We start from the raw sequence: 14,936 nt of genomic DNA, 5'->3' as shown, positions 1-14,936 counted from the left end.
GCCAACAGGTGTTTCAGAGACTGAAGAACCAGTGGATCGCATGAAATGCATAGATGTCTTTATTTCTAACGGGAAAATGTTCATTCTGATCTTCAGATGTGAAATATAGAGAAGTCCATCTTCCATGAGGGAGAATCATGCCTAGATTTGGATACAGGAAGTATAGAGAACTCCTTATTTCATGGTGGACAGTCCTTGATTTATACATGAGAAATACAAGAAGTTAAGCATTTCACGAAGAAACAGTGGTGCCCAGAATTTCATTTATGAAATAGAGATAATTCCAATTCCATATTGGTTTGCCAGATCTTAATTTCACACTTCATGTCAGTAAAATTTTATTGAGATCTTCATATACGAAATGTATACAATTTCAGGATTCAAGAAGGGAATTGTAGGCTCAACTTTTCATATGTAAAATATATAGAATTCCCCACTCATGTAGGAAAACGTGTGCACAGATATACGTCTGGGAGACACAAGATTCCACATATGATGAAGAAAATGATGCAAGTCGATTTTCATACATGAAATACCGATTTCCTATTTCAGGTAGAAACCTCTGCACCCATGTTCTCACATGTGAAAGAAGGACAATTGCATATTTTATGCAGAAAAATCATCTTTCTGGTTTTCATCTGCATGAATCAGGGAATGCAGAGCAAGTGCTCTGGAGCAATCCCGAAGAATAGCGTAGGCAGGGATGTGGGAGCGGCTCCAGGATAGCTGGGACCCCTGTGTACTTATGGCTTATTAATGTTGATGCATGGCAGAAGCCATTACAATATTGTATCATAATTAACCCCCAGTTAAATTTAATAAAAAGAAAAGTGAAAGAAGAAAGGGACTCGACTGCTCTGTGGTGGCCTAAATGGGAAGGAAATCCAAAATTGACGGGATACACGTACAGCTAAAACTTGATTCACGCACAGCAGAAACCAAAGAAACACTGTAACGTGACTATGGCCCCAAAATAATGGTTGGAAGTACATCACATGTCCAGTATAATTCCGGCAGTGAAAAAATAAATGGTAGCCCCGTTTGCAGTACATGTTCTTGAGGAGAGTATGCTGAGTTAAATACTTGAGTTCGAGGAAGATGAAGGCTTTTACATCACACGACATTGTCACGTTGAAAGCCCTGCGTTATAGAAAGAGAGTAGGATGTGGTCATCGGGCCAGTGGAAATGGCCCCCGATGGTCCACGTTACCATCTTTTAGTCACAGGTTGACTCAGCTCATCCAGGAAGACACTGTAAAAGAGGCAGGATGGAAAACGGAGCTGCAGGCCTCAGCCCAAGACCATTAGGGAAGTTCGCAAACCCAACACCACCAACAGAAAGCCTCTCAGCTGAATGCACTGAGAGAGATATCAAAGCCTTCCCACAGGGCCTTCCAGGCCCTTGGGCCTTGGGCTGGGTAATGAACTGTGGCGCTTGGACAAGCGTGAGGACAGGCTGTGTCTTGCAGAGTCCCGGAGGCCTTGCTGGAGCCACTCAGCGGCCTGGCCCAGGTTTCAAAGCAACGGCCACCGTGTCCCATGCCCACCTCCATGTCCGAATGGTTGTGGCAATGTCCATGGGTCACAGTCTACAGGACCGAGCTCCCCATTTGGGTAGACGGAGGAGGCTGAGGGTCAGCTGCGTGCTGGGTACCTGGCTCCCTCATGGCAGGTGGCCGGGCAGTGTGTGGGGGCCTTGGTAAGAGGAGGGCACAGAGAACTGAGACCTGCCTCTTCCAGCTGGGACTACCAGGCTATACGGGGACCCCCTTCTCGCAACCAGGACCTTGGAGGGTGAAAGTCAATCTGGGGAATCTCCTTTCAGGGGATAGGGAATCATACTTGTTTCCCTTGAGGATTGCAGGACACAGTTAGCTGGCCACCAGCTCACCTCAAGAACACAAGATGTGACAGCAAGAAGTTTGCACCGGCTAATCACACCCCTCCCTCACGTTTCCTCTATGTGGCCTTTGCTGAAAGCCTTGACGGAGTTTGCCGTTTCTCTTTCCACTGGCTTAGGCTTTTATTCTTTTCTAATACAAGCATTTAAAATTATAAGCACGTCTAGATCTGCATCTCACGAATTCTGATACGCTGTGTTTTTATTCTCACTCGTTTAAAGTATTTTCTGCTCGCTCTTTGTTATCCTGTACGTTTTTTAAAAAGTTTAGTTTAATTGGAGGTGAGTTACTTGACATTATTGTGGTGCTTTTTGCCATACGTTCACACGAATCAGCCGTGTACATGCGTTCCCCGTCCTGATTCTCACTCCCCATCCCATCCCTCAGGGTCATCCCAGTGCACCAGCCCTGAGCTCCCTGTCTCGTGCATCGAACCTGGCCTGGCGATGTATTTCGTATGTGATAATATACATGTTTCAATGCTATTCTCTCAAACCATCGCACCCTTGCCTTCTCCTACAGAGTCCCGAAATCTGTTCTTTACATCTGTGTCTCTTTTGCTGTCTCGCATATAGGGTCACTGTTAATTCCATCTGTCTCAATTCCATATATATGCGTGGGTTTTTCCTTCTGACTGACTTTTCTCTGCATAAGAGGCTCCACTTGCGTCCAGCTCATTAGAACTGATTCAAATGCATTCTTTTTAAGAGCTGAGTAATATTCTACTGTCTATATCTACCCCGGCTTTCGTCTCCAGTTCGTCTGCCCATGGACATCTAGGCTGCTTCCACGTCCTATCTGTTGTAAAGAGAGCCGCGACGAACACTGGGGCACGAGAGTCTTTTAATTCTGGTTTCTTCGGTGTGTATGCCCAGCAGAGGGATTGCTGGGTTGTATGGCAGTTCTAATTCCAGGTTTTTGAGCAGTCTGTACGTTGTTCCCATAGTGGCTGTGCTAGTTTGAAATTCACACAGACAGTGTGAGAGGGTTTCTTTTTTTCTCTGCCCCCTCTCAAACATTTATTGTCTGTAGATTTTGGACAACAGCCATTCTGACCGGCCTGAGATGGTACCTCGTTGTGGTTTCGATTTGCGGTTCCCTGATAGTAAGGGATGTTGCGCATCTTTTCATGTGTTTGATAGCCATCTGTATTTCTTTTTTGGAGAAATGTCTGTTTACTTCTTTGGCCCATGATTATTATTATTTTTTTATTTTGGCCTGGGTCGCCTACTTTTCTGGAATTGAGTGCAGGAGTTGCTTGTATATTTTTTAGATTAATTCTGTACGAGTTGCTTCATTTGCTATTATTTGCCCCCATTCTGAATGCTGTCTTTTCACTTTGCTTGTAGTTTCCTTTATTGAGCATAAGCTTTTAAGTTTAAGTAGGTCCCATTTGTTTTAGTTTTGCTTTTATTCCCATTATTCTGGGAGGTTCGCCAGAGAGGATCCTACTGTGCTTTACACCAGAGAGTGTTTTGCCTATATTTTCCTCCAGCAGTGTAATCGTTTGCGGTCTCATGTTTAGATCTTCGATCCATTTTGAGTTTATATTTTGTGTGCGGTGTTAGCAAGTGTTGTAGTTTCATTCTTTTATGCGTGGTTGCCCAGTTTTCCCAGCGCCCCTTGCTGAAGAGATTGTCTTTTCTGCATTGTACATCCTCGTCTGCTTTGTCAAAGATAAGGTGTCCGTAGGTGCGGATATGTATCTCTGGGCTTTCTCTTTTGTTCCATTGACTTATGTTTCTGTCTTTGTGCCAGTACCATACTGCATTGATGACTGTGGCTTTGTAGTATAGCTTGAAGTTAGGCAGGCTGATTCCTGCAGTTCCATTCTTCTTTGTCAAGATTGCTTTGGCTCTTCCAGGTGTTTTGGATTTCCATACCAATTGTGAAATGACTGGTCCTAGTGCTCTGACAAATACTGCTCGTAGCTTTATAGGGACTACACTGACCCTATCGATTGCTTTGGATAGATTTTAGTCCTCTATTTACTATTGCAGGATGGCCAAATGCCCAGCATGAACTGACACCAACACCAATGTGTACACAAGGAACTGGGGTTTTAAAGGGAGAATTTGGGAATAGGCAAGGGGAATCATGGGAAGTCTATAGAGTCAGAAAATGACAGTTTGACAGAACGTGCGCAGGGGGTGTTGGTCCATGCGGAATATCTGGGTTTGCTAACCCTGTTACCTCTTAAAGGCGGGCTTTCTGCCCTCCCGTAGAGACTGGGCAACGGGCCCTATCCTTAAGTGTTGAGTGGAGCACATAGTCACTTCTATTGGCAGCCTTGAGTTTTCGTAGGTGGGGACTTTAAAGGGGTGGGGGTCATCCAAGGCATGCAGCCTTGAGCTGTTGGAAACTTAAAGACCCAGGTGCAGGCCTTACTGAGAAAGGGCTCCGTGGAGCCTTGCTCAAATTTGGCTAAGGTGAGAGTCGTTTTCCCTTGAAAGCAGAGAAACTCGAAGAGTGTGGATTGGGCCCTGCTCCCACCGCCGCTTGGAGCTGGGACAGCCTTCCCCAGGCGGTGGGGAGACCAAGCACATTTGCTTTTTCAGGTGTCCAGCAGAACGAGATCACACAGAAGCCATCAACCTCCACCATCACCCTGGTGACCAACACGGATTCGTCGCCCCTGGTCCCCAGCTCAGGACCCACGAGCACCCTTGCATCTTCGGTCAGCGCGCCCATCGCCACCGCTTCAGCTGATGTCGCTGCAGGCACCGCCGAGTACGCTAGCAGAGTGAGTGCCCGTGGTTGGATTGGGGAAGCCCAGCTTTGGGTCTTTCCAGGAATTAAAGGGGACCAGGAAGTGGTGGAATCCCTCCCCAACTCGCCTGTTCTCTTGGCCTGGTCCTTGTTAGGGATGTGGTGGCCAGGCTTGCCTGCTCTGTGTTCACTTGTGGGCACACTCTCCATTTAGGTTCTGTCTTCTGTCTTTTAAAATTTATTTTATTGAAGTATAGGTGATGTAGAAGGGTGTATTAATTTCGACGGTACAAGACAATGATTCAGTTATATACACGCATACTTTTTCATATTCCTTTCCATTATGGCTTACCACAGGATATTGATTGTCGTTCCCTGTGCTACACAGGAGGACCTTGTTGTTTATTTTACGTATAAGAGTTTGCACCTGGTAATCCCAGATTCCCAAAGCGTCCCGTCCACCACCCCAGCCCTCCTCTCTACTTCTCTCTTAATTTGCCGAGTGCTTTCATGCTCACTGTCTAATCCGGGCAAGTAAAGCTTGCTGTCGGATGAGGGTGCTCTGGAGTGATGTGCAGGTTCATGTCTGGAGAACTCGGGGAGTGAAAATCACCACCAGAATTGCAGCTCTCTGGGGAGTCCCTTCTGCTCCCTGCTGGGGCCTAGAACAGGAGTTGCTAGACAGCTGTAGAATGAAAGCAGGTTTTTGAGTGAACACCTAATGTCTTTTGAGAGAAAGCCTAATGTCTCATTGGGCTTCATATCAGTAACACTTTTGTTTAGTGTGGACAATTTGTAAGGTCTTTATTGAATTTGTTGTAATATTGCTGTACTTTCCTTCTTTCAAAACGTTTTGGTGTCGTTGACTACAAGGCTTGGGGAATCTTATCTCCCTGAGTAGGGAATCAAAACCGTACCCCCCACATTGGAAGGCTAGGTCTCAACCAGTGGGGTTTCAGGGACGTCCTCACTCCCATGTTACAGATGAGCACACTGAGATCTGGCCAGGTCAAACAGGTTGTCCGGGGTCACATAATCCGTGAATGTCTAATTGGCATTTTGAATGGTAGCAGCCAGGATCTAGAATCCACACTTGACCTGCCTTAGAGCTCGCTTGTGAATTCACACCAGGCCGGCTGACCACGGCTGTCCGCTGTCCCCAGACTGATTGTTCTTACATGTGGCTTTTTAAAGCAACCCTGCTCAAGAGTGAGTGTGGCTAAAGAGGAAACATCCAGGTCTTGGGGTTAGGGCTCTTAGTTAGTACTTCTGTCCCCCCATTTTGCATAAAAGACCAGGTTTTATCCAGTCTCAGAGTTTCAGAACATTCAGGGTTCCCCTTTCAGGTGTGGTCACATGCTCAAGGTTTTTGACTTACCTGTTCATCACCTTGAACAAGGATTGACTTCGTGTTTTCATTGACAGTGACTTCATACCTCAAGCGTGAAAATCACTTTATGTATGAAATAGAAAATTCCATATTTTGTGTAGGAAAATCGAGGCCAATTCTTTCAGTTGTTACATATACAGTGTTCTGTAACTCATAACGCAAGTCAGCACACAGATTTTCAAATGAGAAAGATGAAAAATTCCGTATTTCGTGTTACCTTGTTTATGCCCAATTCAACGTGAAATACCAGAATTTCATATTTCACGGGGAAAAGCTCCGTGCCTGGAGTTTCAAATGCCGACGTAGAGAAACCCATATTCAAGGCAGGAAAATCGGTGCCCGGATGTTCATTCATTAAATACAGAGAACTGCATGTTTCATGTAGGAAAATTACGACCCAGATTCTCCTACATGAAATATAAACAGTTCATTAGCTCATGGACTAAGTCTCTGCCACGATTTTCTTACAGAGGAAAGATAAAGACATGTAAGGAAATCTGTACTCAACAGAGGAAAAATCAGTGCCCCGGATTACATACGTAAAGTCATCAAAATTCCGTATTTTGTGTGCTAAAATCAGTGGCCTGATGTTCCTAAGTTTAATACACGACATTCCAGATTTCATGTGCAAAAGTCAGCACCCAAGTTTTCATACGGGAAATACACAGAATTCCAAATTTCATGCCGGCAAATAACACGTGCACCCATGATTCATATAACATATAGAGAATTCCATTTCCCTTTTGGGAAGTTTGTGGTGAGATTTTCACAGGTGAAACAGAGAGAATGCCACATTTCTTGGCAGAAAACTTAATGCATGTATTCTTTCGGGAAATAACGAGTTCCGCGCTTCACATAAAAGACTGTTGCCCACGTGTCCAAATGTGACACAAACCTGGACTTCTCTGTGTAGAGAGAGATTTAGAGACGAAACATCTCTCAATCCGGAGATGCTAAGAACAGTGTCCCGCTAAGAGCCATGACTCACCAGTGCCAGAGGAATTGAAGTCTGCCCATTTATTGTACAGAGGCGCTTTCAAAGTAGCTCTGTTCTCATCCAGCCCCCAGGTGAGAACACACGCCAGCCTACCCCATCAGCCCAGGCCTGTGGGACTGGGACAGGTGAGAGGATCAACCTAGGACACCCTTTTAAGGAGTGATGTTTCAAACTGGCAAAGGCTGCACGTAGCAGCGCTAAGTGCTGCTACAGTTCCCAAACCTTAGAGAAAAGGGCAAGCTGTGTTCATATGGCTGGTCATGTCGGGGAAAGAATGCTCCTTCACCTGAGGACAGAAAACCCTTTGTGGCCGGGTGTCCTAAGGGCTGTGCGTAGCCCCTCTTCTGTGCCGGGGAGTCTGGCCCACTCTGGCTCTGCTCCTTAGCATCCTCCCTGACTTGCCTCAGGTGCTTTTGGCCTGCCTCTCCTTTCTCCTCAGGGATCCGTGTTTACACTTACATGCCTGTTTACATGTACAGCTTGCTCCGTGGGTGAGATCCCTGGGCTTTCCTCCAGGGCTTTTCTCCAGTGTTTCTGCCGCCCCAAGATCGTCGTACTTTACACAAGCTCTTTCATGTTTTCAGTGTGCATTCTTCCATCCCCCAGCCAGGCCAGTTCAGAGAGTTCACACACACATTTTGCCCAGCGCACATGTGTTTGCACGCGCGTGCACGCACACACACACTCATACACACACTCACACACTCACACACCAACAATTCTGAAAAGCAACTTGCACACATGCGGAACTTTGGTTTACTGATCCAGGTGAATGCACTGTGGTAAGCACCGCTCTTTTTTTTTTTTTTTTTGCCCCGGTTGATGTTTTCACTCGCTAATTGATCAAGTCAGTGTCCTCTTCTACTTCTATGGTATATCGTGGAAGGTGAATGGGAATGGCTCATGAGTGGGACTGATATCCAAAGAGGTTGGCAGGGTTGGAAGTCCTCACTGTGGACAGCGGAGTGACCTGTGCCTGTGTTCTCTACTCCTGTTGCCTTGGACTGGTTCACCGTGCCAGTCGGGTTGGTGTGATTCCATTCCCTGGGCTTTCCTTCCAGAAACGACACAGAAATAGCAAGGGACTTTGAACTTGAAATTGATCTCGCACCGCCTTTTCCCTAGGCTATAGAAGGTCACTGAGGACAAGAACTCTTTCACAACTTTCTCTGTACAGAAAGGCAAGCCCCAATTCCTATCACCTGGGGGATGATTTACTGACAATCATGAAGAAATTCTGCATGGGCAATGCCAGTTGAATGATCAACACAAGGACACATGGGTAGGGGTAAACGTTAGTGTATTTCAACCGTGCGGTGCTGTTTATAGAACACTTAACAAGTCAACCCCAAACCGTTCCTGACAGAGAAAAAAAAAAACATTTCCTGACATATGCATTCCTGCAACATCTTTGCCCTCTGTGATCCTAATCAATATTCTCCCTGCAATGAGTGATATTCCTGCACGTCAGGCATTACTGTAAGTGTGTGGGTATTCTTGTTTCCACATGTGGGTCACTGTTAACTATTCCTGTGATAAAGCATTTCTTGATGTGCACAAATATCATGGAAGTCTTTCAAAAAGTCACAGTTCAAGATGTTGGAAGCATTTGATCCAGGAAGGAAAGAATAGGTCCAATTCACATGCAGTCTAACAAAGATACGCAAACTTAACCAAAGAAGGAGTAAATACGAGCAACACCACGCATGTAGGTTGAATAGGGACGTGCAAGAACTCAGATAGATATGGCAGCAGAGCTGTGCATAATGGCACAAGCATGGGTACAACATGAAAGAGGACAGGAGGCATAGGCAGACCCACAGGAAGAAACATCAACTCACATTCATGGGCAAACACAATGGAGACACCCAGTCTTCATTGTAAACAGAGGAAAACATGAACACATCCAGGGCACAGGAAGCAAATGCAGCTCAGGCTGGTTGAGCCAGAATGCGCGTGAATTCATCACTAAACCGGCGAGTCTCACACGCATCGATATTCGGCGGAAGAAAACCTTACATGACACATCCAAGTGTGCAGTCAACTCTAAGAGCACCTAGCCTTTAGGGCCCAAGTGAAAGCCCTAGAGAGCCTGGGACACAAGTCACGGCAAGTCTCCAGAGGATGACCATCCAGTCAACGAAGACTATCTCTGCACTCCACTCGAGGACAGGTTAGAGCTAATGCCAACCCTGGTCCTGAAGCACTGGCAGGAAATATTAGGCACTGGGGGACCCTGTCCTAAACTTTTCTTGTCTTTAACTTCTTTGCAATGCCTTACGGAAACTTCTGAATGTGGGTAAATGCCATGCAGTCCCTAGAATGAGCCCAGTCTAAGGTCCCGAAAACCATGCCCCAGTATGCCATCTCACACCCGCTGTCGAGTTATCACACCATAGCTTCTGCTTTGTTTTGTTTTGAACTAGGACTGGGAAAGACAGGTACCAGCCTGCCGGAGCCCCACGGATTCTTGGACGTTGACAGATTCAGAAAGTAAGAAGACATGTTTCCAGTGTCTCCTGGGCTGCTTGTTCAGAAAGCACCCAGAGACGGCCAAGCCTTGCCTTCTAGCGCTGTAGATGCGTCTCTGGAGAAGGGGCAAAGCTGGGGTGTACATGGTCAAATGCAAAAGCTGGCCCTGGGCAGGAGATCTCATGCAGGGCACCGTGAAGAGGACATCCATAAAACCTGTGAACTTTACCCTTTGCCCTCAAAAGAGATGCTGCTTCAGGGAGAAAAGTTGTAGAGTGAGAACTTCATGCGAGACAGAACTTCATGTGGGACATCACCCTCAGGCATGCCCACGGTGGAGCCCTTCTATCTGGGATGAGAGGACAACAGTGGGGGGACAGACGTTGAACTCTGCCTACTCCATTTGTGCCAGTCTGTCTTTTGCTCAATCCAGAGGTGGACGCGATTCCAGAAAGCAGTCATCTACTTCAGAAGGACCGCCCTAAGTGCCGACCAGTCCCTCAGTGAGCTCCATATGCTCCAGCTGTTCCCACTGGCCCTTGGCCCACACAGTAGTGGCAAAGCCCTAGATGAAGGACAGCTCCTTTGTGGTTGAAAACATTCTGTGCTGAGCCATTCCACAAGGAAGAGAAACTGTCACCAGAGGGCTGGTGAGAAAAAATGCTTTTTCTACAGCTTGGCCTGACAGAGGGCCTTGGGCAAAGACCTTAAGCCTTCCTGGAAAAAGGGATATTGACCCCTGAGCTGCAGCAGCAGCAGCAGCAGCATGGGACACAGACCACATGGCTGCATAGGCTCACCCTAACAGCCTCTTTCCCCTCACTTCTGCCCCTGGACACGCTATACCGAAGCTGAGTTCTTGGAAAAAATAACAGAGTTCACATGAGCTCTAACATCTACGACGGGATCTGTTTTCCTTTATCTGATTCCTTGCAATTTCTCTTTTCCCCTGGTCACCTTTGCCAGAAACTAGTATCCTCACTGCCTTCCCACCCCTCACTTTCTCCCTAGGCCACAGCCCCCCTCCATATACCTTATACACAATGCCCTAAGATGTTACCTGGAACCCTAGCTCTGGGAAGCAGACTCTCAGCAAAGCTGACCGTGCACTCATATACACACTCATACACATGTGGCCTTCGAGGTTCATAGCGAGTTCAATGATAAGGCTTTTCCTTTGTTCTGTACCCTTATTAAAGTGTCTGATGATAGGCAACAGAGAAGATACCTGGGCCACCACCTTCCAACAGAATTGCATTCCACTGTTTCAATCTCTGGCCCTTGTTCACCAGACCCTTTCCACGAACAGCCACATTTCCCTTGTAAAATTGCCAGACCCACAGTCAATAGGCCCCTCATCTTCCTTCTCCGTCCTCCCCAACCCCCACCCCACAGGAAGAACGTCACCCCCTGACACAACCCCAACATACGACTTAGCCCCCTCTATGAATCTCCACAGACTGGTAATTCCCACGCGGTGAACTGACACTCATACATGCAGCTGAAGTGTTTGTCCTGAGGACCTGCCCAAACAATACACGCACGCATGCAGCTGATGCTTTTTATTTTTCCTTTGCAGTGAATTCAGGGTTACTGGTGTCTCACTGTCGATCCACTTCAGCACCAGACCACTCTTCACTACTTTCCCGTCCAAGAGAACTATGCTGGCCATTGGTCTTCACGTGAAGCAGCTTCTTCGGTTTTCTGTTTTAGGTGAAGGGGGGCACGCCATCGTTAAGTGTCTCAAAAGCTGGGGGGATCGGGTTCCTTTCAAAACAGAGAGACAGAGATATGTACACTTACCCTCCCCGGAAACTCTAAAGACAGCTTGATTCTTTCAAGTCAGTTCCCAGGGGGGTGTGTCTGTGAACGTTTACATGCCCTAGAAGCACAGAGTAAAAAACAGGTATCCCAGTCTTCAGCGTAGAACTATTTACAATAGCTAGGACGTGGAAGCAGCCTACGTGTCCATCAGCAGATGAAGGGATAAGGAAGTTGGAGTACACATACACAGCGGTGTCTTACACAGCACTAACATGGAAAGTGTCCATGTCAGTTCTAATGAGATGGAATGAACGTGGAGCCTACTATACCGCGTGAAGTAAGTCAGAAAGAGAAAGACAAACACTGTCCGTTCACACAAATATATGGAGTTGAGGACCTTGTACGTGGTGCTGAACATCCAACATGCAGGGCAGCAAAGAAGTAACAGACATATAAAGAACAGACTTTGGCCTCAGTGGGAGGTGGTGACGGTGGGTCAATGTGAGAGAGTAGCCCCAAAACGTTTACATTAGCTTATGCACAACAGATGATCAGTGCGAGTTTGACGCGTGCAGCAAGGCAACCAAAGTCATGTTGGGGGCAACCCAGACAGCCAGGCAGGGGAGGTCGGTGGGTGGCGGGTTCGGCATTTGGGGGGACACGTGTATCCCTATCGGTGATTCATGTTGGCCCATGTACAGCAAAACCTGTCACGGTATTGTAAAGTCATAATCCTCCAGTTAAAATAAATAAAAGAGGATTCTCCATAATCCTGCAGAGTGGTCAGTATGCTCAGAATGAGGGTGGCAGGAAAAAGATGCAAACGCAAATTAAAAACCAAAACGAGTGTGGTGATCAGAATCGAATCAAATGATGGGTCACTGGGGGAACCGCCTTGCACAAAGGAGACTCACAGGCCTTTTTGGAAATGGGACTTCATGAGGAAGAGCAGGTGGGTCCCAATTTAAGAGCAGCCTGAGGCTGGACTTGTTGGCCATGGAATGACGGTTCAGCCATGTGCAGCTGCCTCAGATATAAACTGCAGTGGCTTTGGCCTGTCCAGGCCACTTCATCCACCTCAAGCTTCTCTACTTAGAACCTGTTCTTCACCCCAGTTCTCTACCCTTGCTGTCCCTTGCTGATTCCCTCATGCCCTGGTGTCACTCTGTACTCCACGGAGTCTCACTGTCTTCACAAGTGGAATAAATGACCCAAGTTTTTGACAACACTTATGCCAGTGCTCGGCCCCTGGGCGCCTCACCTCTCGTCCTCCTGGTACCTTTTGTGGTGCAGCCTTCCTCCTCACATAGTACTGCAAAGGATTGGGCCACAGATCCCTTATGATGATCTGCCAGGGAAATGAGCAAGGTCAGCACAGGCCTGGCCAGACCATGAGCCCTCCCGTGCACGGCCAACAACTCCGACATAAGTCACCAGTTCTGGCCCAGTGGCCACGTGGGACCCCACCTCAGCAATCCAGTCAGATCCTGTGAAATTGTGGTCAAAGAACCAGTTGAAGAAGTTAACGCTGCTGTCGTGGTGCCTGCGCCTGTATGCCTTCCATTCAAAGCCCTGGTGCCACTGAACTGGAGTGGAACGAGATGCGTGGTATCCTGCAGGAAAAGCAGTTTGGGAGAAAGACCTAAATCACTTTTCGATTCAACCTAGACTTTTCTGCCCCCAACCACCGGGCCACCGCCCGCCACCCCTACCCACCCCCGCCCCCACCCAAGATCCAGGGAGCAGCTTCTCACCAGTGACCTTCATCAGGTACTCCTTGACAATCACTTCATTCTGGAAATACCTATTCCTCCGAAAGGACAATGTGATCTTGCAGTGACGAGTGGGATGCCTGAATTCCTCCACCTGCCAGGACAAAGTGTGCGGGGTGGGGTGGGTGTGAAACCTCTTTACAGAAGAGCTGTCCTTTCCTGTGTTAGGGATAGACCATGCCCTCTCCCCTCCCCAGTCACCTCCCCTCCACAATCATCAGTGTCCCCTGCCTGACCTCCAAGTTGGTCATGAAGTGAAGCATGTCTGCATCTTGCTTGCTCATCAAAACTGACATTTGGGGGTGGTTCATAAACTGCTTTAGGTCAAGGAGCCTCTAGATGCTAGAGGTAAAAGTGCTGGAAGAACAAAGCTAGCCTGAAGAGTAGAATGGCCCTCCCTGTTTGACTTCAACTTGCTACTGGTTAACTCGTCACATTTCGGTTCACGCGGGGCTATATGAATGCCGCACAAGGTCCAAGGCTGTGCCCATGAATGCCCTACCACGAGGAGGTGCTCTTCCTAACCGGATAAGCTTCATCTCAGCCCCTTGAAAGTTAGCTTACTTCGGGAAAACAAGCACTCCTAGCTAGAACCCGTACGACCACTTACACTTCCCCACCCCTCCCCCATTCCAGACAAGCCTTCTCTCCGAAGAGACCCTGGTGCTAATGACAATTCTGATAGGGACCTCTCAAAGTATAGCCCAACTATCAATTTGGGCTAGCCAGAACAGCAAGGACATCACACCTACGATCAGGAACAGATATGCAGGACGGTAACCAATACCCACCATCCAGAAAAGTAAATACGGTACCAGAACTGCCAGATCTGTAAACTGTTCCTGCCATAGCCCGGCTTAAACAAACAAACAAACACAAAACTCACAAGCACCACACCAAGGGATACAACTTCGACCCAGAAGCCACGGATGCCCTGGATGATGGCGCTTCTGTGTTCTAGATGCACCTTCCGCCGCTGACTGGTCTTATGTTTCAGGCGAGCATGCGCCCTTTGGGCTTTCTGATTCACGGGCTCCAGCTCCAGCTGCAGGGCCGCCAGCGCCTCCAGTGCAGGCCGGTCACTCAGGGCTCCGGGCCTTGGATGGTCGTGGACATGCTCCTCCGAGGACACCTGCTCCTGCTCCTCGTATGCCACCACCTCCACCTCCTCCATGACGTCCAACACCAGCAGCTGGAACTCCTGCCCGGGTCCCGCCACCTCTCCCTCCTCCACAGCCGCACCTTCCTCCACTGCCTCCACCCAGAAGAGGGCGGCCTCCTCGCCTGGCGCACCACCTGCGGCCTGCATCGCCTCTGCCGCCCACACGGAGCTGGTAGGCCCCAGGGCCCCTCCCTCATGAAGACCCGGGCTCACAACTAAGATCCAGGATCCCGGAGTGCTGCCGCCTTCCTCTGGCCCCGTCTCACTCTCCATGGTATTCTCGCCGAAGCCCGGAACTGCAAACAAGCTGGACGCTAGAGCACGGCAGACGGCCCTCACGGGCCGCCCGCCGGCCGCAGTCTACGTGGTCCTACTCCCGACGGGTTACTGGGCAAGAGCCAGGGAACGGCGAAAGGGAGAGACGCATGCGCAGAACCCTCTGCCACCAGGCCCGCCTACTATGGCGACGGGAAGGGGCTGAACTCTCCACCCTGACCTCCTGACCTCATCCCAGAACCAATCAAATGGAGTCTAAAGCGGTTCGCTCCTGGGACACGCCCCTTGGAATCCTGGGCCCTCTGCCAGCCTGTGACAGGCGGCCAATGTCGGCCCAGCGCAAAGTGGGCGTGTCCTGGCAAGCCTTTTGCCTGCCTAGCAGTGCAGCCGCGCCCGAGCAGCGACTGGGAGAGCCAGGGCCACCTGAAGCTGCAACAGTCCTCAAGCTTGAAGTTGCCCCTGGGGCAGCGGGCCCGTGTGCTCAGGGACCCAC

At 48.6% G+C, this 14,936-nt stretch overlaps 1 protein-coding gene across 2 annotated transcripts; it reads right to left on the bottom strand.

Annotated features, from left to right (window-relative positions):
• Nucleotides 1-11,016: 11,016 nt before the first annotated feature.
• Nucleotides 11,017-14,666, bottom strand: LOC132344480 (testis-specific Y-encoded protein 3-like). 2 transcript variants are annotated; one of them, XM_059884088.1, is made up of 6 exons: nucleotides 13,913-14,665; nucleotides 13,242-13,319; nucleotides 12,988-13,099; nucleotides 12,701-12,846; nucleotides 12,495-12,581; nucleotides 11,017-11,236 (listed from the first exon to the last, which is right to left on the bottom strand). In XM_059884088.1, the coding sequence occupies exons 1-6, from the start codon at nucleotides 14,438-14,440 to the stop codon at nucleotides 11,213-11,215; spliced, it is 975 nt and encodes a 324-aa protein (XP_059740071.1). In that variant the 5' UTR covers nucleotides 14,441-14,665; the 3' UTR covers nucleotides 11,017-11,212. The 2 variants fall into 2 exon arrangements, with proteins under 2 accessions (XP_059740071.1, XP_059740072.1); XM_059884089.1 differs by lacking the exon at nucleotides 13,242-13,319 and having other exon boundaries at nucleotides 13,892-14,666.
• Nucleotides 14,667-14,936: the final 270 nt, after the last annotated feature.

The sequence above is a fragment of the Bos taurus genome, chromosome Y (assembly GCF_002263795.3).
Source record: "Bos taurus isolate L1 Dominette 01449 registration number 42190680 breed Hereford chromosome Y, ARS-UCD2.0, whole genome shotgun sequence".
Taxonomy (NCBI): Eukaryota; Metazoa; Chordata; class Mammalia; order Artiodactyla; family Bovidae; genus Bos; species Bos taurus.
The sequence above is the reverse complement of the archived record's forward strand: the minus strand, read 5'-3'. Positions and strand labels throughout refer to the sequence as shown.

Coding starts and splice junctions, on each gene's coding strand:
- LOC132344480 (XM_059884088.1), bottom strand. CDS start 14,440: ATGGAGAGTGAGACGGGGCCAGAGGAAGGCGGCAGCACTCCGGGATCC. Junction 13,320..13,912: donor GTGGCTTCTGGGTCGAAGTT/GTATCCCTTGGT, acceptor GACCTAAAGCAG/TTTATGAACCACCCCCAAAT. Junction 12,847..12,987: donor GTACCTGATGAAGGTCACTG/GTGAGAAGCTGC, acceptor CTTTTCCTGCAG/GATACCACGCATCTCGTTCC.